This window comes from Geospiza fortis, unplaced genomic scaffold, assembly GCF_000277835.1.
Source record: "Geospiza fortis unplaced genomic scaffold, GeoFor_1.0 scaffold192, whole genome shotgun sequence".
In the NCBI taxonomy this organism is placed as follows: Eukaryota; Metazoa; Chordata; class Aves; order Passeriformes; family Thraupidae; genus Geospiza; species Geospiza fortis.
In genome coordinates, this window is record NW_005054315.1 from 8112556 (window position 1) to 8123308 (window position 10753).

The 10753-nt window shown below is 40.8% G+C and overlaps 1 protein-coding gene across 1 annotated transcript in view; it reads left to right on the forward strand.

Moving 5' to 3' along the window:
* LONRF2 (LON peptidase N-terminal domain and ring finger 2) overlaps nt 1-8089 on the forward strand; it is a 32995-nt gene extending 24906 nt beyond the window's left edge. The window contains exons 10-12 of the mRNA XM_031056165.1: nt 1598-1760; nt 3708-3857; nt 4204-8089. Coding sequence (XP_030912025.1) covers nt 1598-1760; nt 3708-3857; nt 4204-4362 — 472 coding nt within the window. The 3' untranslated portion in view covers nt 4363-8089. The remainder of the gene's footprint in view (nt 1-1597; nt 1761-3707; nt 3858-4203) is intronic.
* Nucleotides 8090-10753: the final 2664 nt, after the last annotated feature.

Below are 10753 nucleotides of genomic sequence, written 5' to 3' on the forward strand. Positions count from 1 at the left end.
ATTTTAAAATGAACAGTATGGTTAGATTTCTATGTCCTGTCTGTTTTGACTTACTGAAATAATTAAACTTTTTGAGTGTGATGACTTAAATAAACCACTGAAGTGCAGGAAACCTTAATCTGCAGACACCTGCCAGGCTGTTGCAGCTTCTTACACAAGTAAAGAAGTTCTTCTGTTTATTCAAAATTGCGAAATCAACTTGGGAGTACAAGAAGCGGGGAAACTTGTTTTGCCTCATCTGCTGAGACATGGATACATACCTCCCTTTAAAAACACAGTGACAGAGCATGTTTAGTTCATTACCTTCCTCTGGTTTACATCTCCATTTTAACTTACAATTGGTAAAAGAATATAAGCTCTTAATGTTGTCAGCACATTTTATGCCTGTCTCCAGGTCTTTCTTGTCTCTCTGATTCAGGTCCCTGTCTACCCAAAAGTAACTCCTCTAAGGACAGAAAAGACAAAATCATCACTTCTGTATTAATCTCTAAAGCCAGTATGAATGTCACTAAAATCGTTAATTAAAAACAATAGTTACGTAGCTGTTTAAATAGTGTTTAGTGTAATATTGCTATAACAAACTAACAGACTTGCTTTTTTTAATCAGTCCTGTTGGTAGAGCACCAGGACTTAGCTGTGTGCAGCTCTGCTCCTCCTGCTCTTCCTGATTTTTTCCTGTACACTGGCTGGGAGAGAACAGTTGTTCCCCACCCCTCCCAAACCCATGATTTCTGGTAGAGCAGAAACAGGAGTCATTTCTTCATCACTCCATTGTAAGAAATGACCAAGCCCTAGTAAAACAAGCATTTCCATGATGAAGAATTTATCAGACCCTGTAGGGTTTGGTATCTTGAGATTGAGACTAGATACAGTGCTTTCTCCTGCTTAAAAGTAGGCTGAGTTGTAGACCTGCAAATGTATTGTGGTGAAGTCATTGTGCAATCAGCCTCTCTAGTGAAATCACTGCACCACAAAGGTAGAGTTAGGTAAGCTTGATAAAGTAAAAGTTAATTTCGTGCCTGTTTCCAGGGTGTGATTAAAACACATTACAACTTTAAATATAGTGGATATAAAAGTGTTTTTTGAAGAGAATATTTTGAGTTTGATTTGACTTTTTTTTTTTAAAGGAAACAAATGCAAGAAAAGACTTGTTATACAGATAGCTTTTTTCTTCTAAAGCCTATAGTCTTCTGCTTACACCTTGGAGTAGGGGGATAGCCCTCACAGCCATGCATTTGTTCCTCACTTTCTGTACTTTCCTTACAGTATCTTTACCCATCTTGTTTTCTTTGCAAACCAAATGAATTTGCCACCAGCAGCTGGCAACTCCCAGCATGAAACATGCTTCATTTAGTTTCCTGTCCCTTTCCAACCCTCCCACCCCATAAACCTGCCCTGAAAATGCTGCTGCCCAGGTCCTCTGAGGGAAGGCAGAAAGGGTGGGGGTTGTGTGGCTTATGTGAATAAGCAGAAATGTATTGTCACCAAAGCAAAATCCTCTTTCAAGTAAGAAATGGTGAATTAGGCCCAGTATTTGTCCTGATGTCTATAAACACTTGTTGATGACTTCCACTTTTATGCCCTTCTGTCATTTCAGATTTGCAGATCATGGCTGTATATTAGAGATCAGGGACGTAAAGTTTTTTCCTGATGGACGCTCAGTTGTTGATACAGTTGGTGTCCGTCGTTTTAGGGTCTTAAGCCATGGCCAGCGAGATGGATATAACACAGCAAACATCGAGTATCTTGAAGATAAAAAGGTGATCTATGGTGCAAAGTTGTTCATACCCATGTATTGCTGGATTCACTTAAATAGCCTTTCCTTGTTGTATTTCAAGCTAGCTGTGCATTATTTTTAAGCCAATAATCATTACAAATTCACTAAAACTCTGTTTTAAAAACCATGGAACAAACTTTGTATCTTCCTTCCCTTTCTTCCTTTCTTCCCTTATAATTATCTCTGCTTAAAGTGTTACACTCCTTTCATGGATCTCAAATTAGCTTCTAGGATGCTGAGGTCATGGTGTGTAGGTGAGGTCAGAGTAACATTTTAAAACCGGTACAGAATTTAAAGCCTTCTAAAAGCACATGCTCCCATTGGTAGAGAACTGACTGTTCTCTTGCACTGAACAGACAGTTGGCACACTTCATATGTCCTCCAAGTTCTCATTTACAGAACAGGTCCTCAGACAAATGTGGGAGTCTGCTCTTAAAATGAATTCTTAGCGACAGGTAGTTAACCATGCCCTGTACAAGCATCCATTAGAGCTGACTGAGAACAGAGAAATGCTGAGAGGGAAGTAGATTTTAAAAAAGTAGTCCTCTTAGCAAAGCTGCATCAAGGCAGGTGTTTGTGATGGATGTTGACCAAAAGTTGAATTTTTGGCCATGCTTTCTGGATCATCTTTAGACTGTGTCTATAAAACCTTGGTAGCTGTTAACATGGAGCTTAGCAGTAATCTCCTGCTGGTTGATGAAGTCAGTTCTGTCATATAGCTCTAGAGTACTCTCACAGTTGAAGTGAAAGTCTGTAAAGCCTTAGCAGTGCTTTTCTAACCTGAGTAGGGTGATGCAGTTGTTTGCCAGGGCAGGAAAGGTTGAGCTCATGGAGGTGCCTCTCCCTGTGAAAGGCTGGAATAGGCAATCTACTCAGAGTGAGGGTTGTTCTCTGTTTAAATCCCTAGTGAAGAGTAGTGGAACTCAGGTATGCAGACATTGTTTATAGATGGTGCCAGAGATCCACCTTTCATGATTAGAGTGAGATTTACCTTGTCTCACAGTGGAGACTGGTGTCTGTTCAGTGCCCTACATCCATATGTCTGATGGTCAAAAATCTCAGTCCAAAGATACCTGTTTTACATGCTCTTAGATACTTACCTTAAGATTAGATTAATTCTTCTCTAGAACTGCTTCTCCTTGGTTGTAAAGGGCATATAGAGCAGGTGGATCAGAGGTGTACCTGAGTGAGTAGCATGAGTGAAATCGCCTATGTGGTGTGCACATGTTAAAGGGGAAAAAAACTCCAAACAAAAATCCAGAATCAAAACCCCCTAAAAAACCCCACAAATCACCAATTTGTAGTGATTTTTGCTTATGCTTTTTTTTTTTCCTAATAGCTAATAGTAGGCCTGTGCAACTAAAACACTCTGCTTCAATGAGGGTGTTTCTTCATGGCTGTTTCTGGTATTGGGAAAGTATCACTTTCCCTGCTTCCTACCTGCTCAGGTGTCTACCCTCCTCCTTCTCCTTGGCTGTCCTACCATGGCCTTACCACTTCTATAAAATAGTGCTGGTCTCTTAAGTGCTGTAGCCCCCCTGTCTCTGTGCTCGGTGGCAGTAGTGTTTGTTTTGTTTTGCCAGATAATGTACCACTGTCCAGAGGTCATTCTGTGACAGGGACCCGAGGTTGTGGGTTTGAGATTATAAATATGTCCCAGGAGTAGAGAGCGTATTCTTCTATTGTGCCAGAATTTAAGAATGGATACTAGTGAGGCAGTTACTGCTCCAAGAAATATCACTTCAGAACACCTAGGGGAGGGTAAAAAGACTCCAGCATCACAGGTTTGAAATCTGAGACTTAGGCACAGTTGGTTTACATAAGGACATTTGAACAGCTGTAGTCACTGCATTATTTTGCTTCTGGGGAAGCATATGGACTCCACGGTATCAAACCTGTTTTGTTCCATCTCCCTTCTTTTAACAACAAGGTTGAAGGACCAGAATATGAAGAACTTGTCCGCCTTCATGATTCAGTCTATGATCAAGCTGTTGCCTGGTTCACTTCACTTAAAGACAATATGAAAGTGCAAATTCTCAATCATTTTGGATCTATGCCAGGAAAAGAACCAGAGCCACAGGTAATAAAACCTGCCTACTTATGCAGCCTTATTCTACACAGAATTTTAACACTATGACTGTTTTCTGACAGATTGTTGCTGTGGTTTATACATTCTAGACTCTTTTTTACTCAATTTTGATCTGTTGGCATGAAGCATGGTAAACAATATACCCGTGTAATTTGGTAGCTGAAGAGATAAATCTTGATGGTATATACAGATAAAGAGAACACCTGCAATTAAGTGTTCACTTGTTGTTTGTTTTGTGGTGACTTTCTTAGCAAATAGAAGGTGAGAAGGAGGGTGATGTTCTTCATGGGGCTGGGCTGGTGAATACATAACTGCGTGTTTTTCCATCCTTTTGCAGAGCAACCCCAGTGGTCCTGCCTGGTACTGGTGGCTCTTGGCAGTGTTGCCCCTGGAAAACAGAGCTCAGCTGGCTATACTGGCTATGACCTCCCTGAAGGATCGTCTCATCGCCATCCGGCGTGTATTGATATTTGTGACTCGCAAAAGACCTAGATAACATGGACTTGGGTTGTGAGTGGGCACCAAAAACATCTCATGACAGGTTGTTCTGGGGGAGGGCAGAAGGGGAGGGGTTGGTTTTTGTATTTTTTTAAGATTCCTTCAAGAAGGAACAGCCCTTTCTGACTGCGTCCTGCATCCATCGATTGCATCGGTTTGTTACCTGGGTACTCACCAAACCTTGCACACTCTCCTGTTGTCCTGGTGAAAATGGAACCTCTGCAGAGCTGTGCTACATTTAGAATGTAGCTGATGGATGTGGATAATTGCTTCAATGTACTTCGATAGAATTGATGTTTCTAGCCAAGAGAGTTAAGTACTAGAGTAGTGCCATTGGCCTGCATGTGATCTGAATTTTCACTCAGTATGAAGAGGAAACCGGACAGTGGATTGAAGAGGTGTTTCCTAGACTTTCTTGAAGGTAGTGAATGGAAGAGGAGTTACGCTGCCCAGCAGAAGTATGCACGAGGACTAAAGCCAGCAGTACTCTCTGTTAGTGAATTGGAAGGCAGTCTGTCATACACCCACATCTCCCACTCTCTCTCTCTTCAGCAAATAACAGTTTGAGGGAAAAAACAGGTTAAGCCGTTTGTAGTCAAGGCATCTGAGGATGTTTATCTGAAAGAATAATAGCTACTGAATAAGCACACTATTTGGTAGCCTTAGGTAATCCCTCCTTTGTGATTTACATGTTGTAGCAGAATGAGCATATACAAAATGTTTGGAAATAAATATATACTTAGGTTTCTTTGAGGAGAAAACCCAAAGTAATCCTAGCCAGTCTTACTGCTAAATTCAAACCAAGCCGCTCACTTAAGTATAATAAACACTGCTGTGAAATAATGATTTCACCCCAAGTACGAGGGAGGCATGCTGCAGTTTACTCTGAACACCTGCTCTGCCAGTGGAACCAGTGAGGATGAAAAGTGGGGAGGTTTCCATCTCTCTCCTTCCTGCAGTATCTTGCTGACCTCCTGTTACATTGGGGTGGTCTCTACTGAACATGTTTCAAACCGAAAGTATTGTAGTTTAGTACCAGTTGCTGTATGTGATGGAAATCAGCCCACAGTAACACCATGAAAGGAGTCACAAACCGAACCTATAAAGGCACGTCTCAATGCAAGCTTCAGTCAGGTGTTAAACTTCATTTGTCTCTTTGATTATTTTTTTATGTATTGTTTTGTTAATATCTAACGTTGATAGCTGTTAAATTGATCGCTTGTCAGTCAAATGATCAACATATGCTCAACTGCCAATGAAATAACTCAGTGTTACCAATTCAATTGGCATAGTTTCGTATAACTAGAACTGATACTACCAACAGGGAAAAAAGTTGACTTGAATCTCCATGTGCTGCAAGCATAGCAAGACCAATGTAAAGACTTGTTCATGTACAGAAGTCTGGTAAGAAGAAATGGCTGCTTACCTAAATGGTCAAAGTGCCTGGTTTATTTTTTAGTTCTTTTCTCCTTATTTGTCAATGAAGAGGTATTTAAACTTTTTTTTTCCACTTTGTACATGAATTCTGGAAGAAAACTGCATTAAAATGCAGTGATTGGGATATATTACCTGCTCTCTTTGGGTATTGTAGTTATAACCTCTGTGGTCTGGGAAACAAAAATTCCGTTTTTTTTCCTTTCAGCAAATGGCTACCACAAATGGTTTCTGTAACATACCCTGAATGTACTGTAACTGCCTCTACCTTGAACACGCCTTTTCTATTTAAGTGGTTTGTAAGTGTATTCTCTGAATTGTGAAGTGCATAATGTACAACCAATGATGTCATAACCTCTACAGTAGCCTTCTGCAAGTTCTGCTACCACCACCAAAATACTCAAAATTCAAGTTGAATGCATTTCCTCCAGGATTTGAGGATGATGAAGAGGAATTCACTGAAGTATAAGGAATTGTTGTATTTGTGGGGAGGAAGCGTCAGAAGTCAGTAGGTCTTCAGCCAACTGTCAGCTGAGCTACTGAAGGGTGATTTCACAAACTAATTCTCGGACCAGAAGATGGACTGTATTTGATCTTGCAATCCTTTCTGTTTAGCTTCCTGTTCTTCCCATTCCTTTCCATGCTGTGTATTCTTCAAGACTCATTAATCTTGCTTGTTTGTGTGTCTGGCCTAGTTTTGAGTGTTACTAGTTTAGCTGGAAGAGGATGCTGATGGTATTTGTGTATTGCTGGTCCCTGATCTTATATGTGCTTAATTTTCAGATAGGAGTGCATTTAAGAAAAAAAAATATCAAGGTGCTAGTTAGTGTCTTCTTGGCTTTGCCTCAGTAAATGTTGATGTTGATATTCTTCTCTGCAAAAGTGATTTTTTCAAGATATCTACTTTTGAGGTACTTCTGACAGAAAACCCTGTGAAATGAGAGGTTGTTTACTGCTGTTCTGTAATGTGTAAAGACATTCTACATGGGAAATGACATTACTGTGTTCATGAAGGCCTGCATAGTTAATAGAGTGATTGTTATTGAAAAGAAAGCTGAACTGTAGAGGGATTTTTTTTTAGTCAAGGTTTAAAGCAGTTTGTGAATATTTCAGTGGCTGATGTTTTGGATAAATGATAACAACAAAGGAATTGTCTGTGTATGGATGCAAATAATAATATTAGCAGCCCAAAGCTGACATTTCTTCCAAAACATTGAATGCTGATCAAATAGCAAAGCTTTAATAAATAGATAAAATCACCACTGCCCTGTGGTACTTGCTTTTTAAGGGGAAGTACCAGTTTCATTTTTACCAAATCACCTCTGCCATATAATATCTGCAGCATCCAGTAGTACCTCATGGGAAAAGCTGTCTCGTTGCTCTCTAGAGGAAATGTCCATGTTACAGCCAGTCTGTGCTTAGGTGTAACTTGTTGCCAAGGTACATGTGGAAGCATTGGAGCTGAGCTCCTGGAAGAGATAGACAGGATTTGTTGCCTTTCTAGCTCATTACACTTTTCTTGCTTGCTGTCCAAGCAAGGATGCTGGGATATATGATGAGTCTTTTCACTGTGGTGAATGTGGCCCTTCTTTATACATCGTAAAGAGGCCAAAAAGAAAAAAAAAATCCCTCTACCTCTACACCTGTTGTTCACCTGTAAAATTTCAAGCTACAAAATGATATATATATATATTTTAACCTTTTTTGTCTTTCAGAAGCATACTAATTGTTTGCCACTGAGGCCTTTTATCTACTGTATTTTAATATGTTCATTTGATAGTCATCGAGATCTCTTTGTACTTCTAACCTGTAGAACTTGTCATGTTTCTTACTGCTCCTTTTTCCTTCTTCTCCAGTCCACTTTTAAATTGATAAATAGAAAGCTGTACACTCTATTCCTGTTACATTTTACACTAGTGGAACTGGTATTTTGGTAGCGCCTTAATTTTGCAGTTGTGAAATGATTGTATCAACTCTTATCTGGGGCTTCTGACCAGATGTAAATGAGTATGTTTAATGTAGATAAACTTGAAACCATTTTTTACTGTTTTAAAGCTAGAAATGAAATGGAGTGTGTACATATGTATAAATATAAATTATTAATCTGCACCTTTTTGTATCTAGTAAATACAGGAGAAGTTCATGTTCTAACCACATTTGGCACTTCTTGTTGCATAAACAAAGCCAAAACTTTTTTTAAAAATTGCAGTGTTCATTTCATGTGTATTTGCAATATTCATGGGAAATGTGTTTAATTTATGTGATATTTGGAATAAACCAGGTTCAATTTATGTGAGTGTGAGTTCATGGGGAAAGCTTTATCACTGTGAGGACTGAGAGCTAGAGCTGAGGTGAACACGGTCTGAACGAAACAAGCCACTGACATGCTGCTGTCAAAAGAGGCGTGATAGTTGGTCTGATGAGGCTTTAGGAAGCAGATGGATCCCAGAAGCAGTGGCTAGATGTTAGGGTTCATGAGTTGCATGGCAATTGTTTTAGGCCCTGTGCAAGGAAGGGAGGAGGCTGCAGAGGTTGTGGCACAGTGGGGTTTGCTGGGCGCCCAGGGCAGACTGTGGCACTGGGTGGGAATACGAGGGATGAATTTGAAGGAGGGTTGGAGGGTCTCAAAATAAGGGAAAGATTGGAGGAATTGAGCCCTCAGCAAGGGCTGGGATGGAGGAGGTAAACCTTCAGCTTCCTCAGGAGTGGGTTGTGACAAAGATGGGGTATGATTATGAAGTGGGCTCTTCCTTTTGTAGCTTATTGGATTATTTTGTAGCCCTAAGCATGACCTGACTGGCCTGGTAAACTAAGCTCTAAAAAAAAATACATGGTTACAGTGAAGAACAACAAATGCTTTATTGTCTTAAGCCCAGTGAAATAAAATACCTTCAGGGTGCCGTGAGGGAGAGAGTGTTCCAGAGCAAGGCAACTGCACATGGCTAGCACCAGTGTATTGGGGGGTGGGACACTGTCAGCAGCAAAACTTCGATGATCCTTATGGGTTCCTTCCAGCTCAGGATATTCTCTTCTCAAACAGAGTTATGTGAAGGCAAAAGCCAAGCCAGATTGTGGAAAGCACATCACGTTCCTCAGTTACATCTTCCTGCCAGCTAAGCTGTGGAACAAAACTGCTGTGAAGGCATTTTTGTAAATACTAGCCTTATTTTTCCTTTTGGTGTTGGATTGACTGACCCTTGTGTTTGTATGCACTGAATGTCTGAGCTTACAAACATCAGTTACAGCACTGCTCTTTTAGGTTGCAAGTGTATGTGGGAGTGTCTGTAAATGCTGCTTGAGTTGCTTCAATACCCTGGACAACAGCTTTTTGAAACAACATTCCTTTCACTGAAGAAAGGAGATTTTCAAGGTTTTCTTTTTATTAGCCAGATCCTCGTGCTCCTTGAGACTTGAGAAGAATAGAGGTAAAGTAACTGCATGAAGCTGTAAATAGCTTTTCCCCCTTATGCTACGTGTCCTTTGCTAGTAGATAGATACCAAGCCCTGGAAAGGCAGCATCTCAGACTAATGCCTGCTTCCCTGAGCAATGCCATTCTTAGAGTGTGGAAACCTTAGTGGTCTGTTGTCTTGCATCACTAATCAAACCAGGAACCAAAAATAATGCTGCTTAATTCTGTCCAACAGCACTTGCTTGAAGCTGTTACCTATTGAATAACAGAATAAGAAACATCAGGAGAAAATCTGATACTATCAGGTGTAAAAAAGAATAAAAAGAAAGTGAATCCATGCCAGCACTTTGCTTGGTTCCTCTAACAACTGTGCCTACTACACTTGCAGCTAAGAGATAAACATATTTTCCATTGCATTTACGTTACATGGTAGGAACAAGTTGTTTCTAAATTGAGATGAATATCACTTGCTGACAACTTTTATAGCTCTCTTCTGCCATATGTGGGGTTCTGCCTTGTCTGCTAAATTTGGGACTTCATGCATCCATGGAAGAAATGTCTTCACTTGTAAATGTTGCTTACGTTTTTTCTCATAAACATCTGCTGCTCTTTTTGTGCAACAGCCATATTGGAGAGGACCTGGATTTTAAACACAGAAGCTTTTGTTGGGGTCAGGCTAGTTAACCTCACCACAAAGTTACAGAAACAGCTCTGGTCTCCTTTTCTCTACCCAGTGTGCTCCAGAGGTAGAGCTGCATTTTTAAAGTTAGAGGCCTGTGTCCTTGCAAACCTGAGGATGGCATGTTGAGAATGGTATACAGCAAGTGACAAGAGCATAATCTGTCTTTACCATAGCAAAAGCCAAAGGGAGGCACCTCTCTGTAGCCCCTTCAGCCCATCAACCTGTTCACAACACCTTAAAACCCTCCTACTCTCAGTTCAGCTCACAAAGCCCTCAGGAGACCCATTACCCATCATCCTAATCTTGCCTGTGATTCCCTGCCCCGTCTCATCACAACATCTTGTTCTTCCCTTGCTGACCCACTGGCTTTCTTTTCAAGGGAGAAAAGAGAAAAGGTAAATAAACCATAATCCCAGGAAGGTTTTGCTGACTGGTGGCTTCAGCTGCCAATTCTTTGGCCAAAGCTCTAGTAAGAGAGCAGGTTCAGGCTGCAGGACTTCTTAAATCCGAGTAGATCTAGCAGAAGGAGGGAGGAAATATAGTGTCCATCATCGTAAGTGGAGAGATATCCAACTTCAATCTCAGCCCTGCCCTGGAGCAAGTACCTCATGTTTTCTGCTAGTGGCTGGGGTACCTCACAGGGCTGGCTGGTTGCCCTTGTTGGTTAAGAGAACACAGATTTACTGTGGCTAAGTAGTCATGGTATCAGAAAACACCTAACTGCTCTGTGCCAGCTTTATTTTCTTTCATCTGAAATTATTTGGCTTGTGCAGAAGGAGGAAGATCATCAGATCATGAATGGAAGTCCACCTAGCAAGGGCCCAGCACGAATGTGATTTCCTTCTGTGTTCAGGGAAGATCTA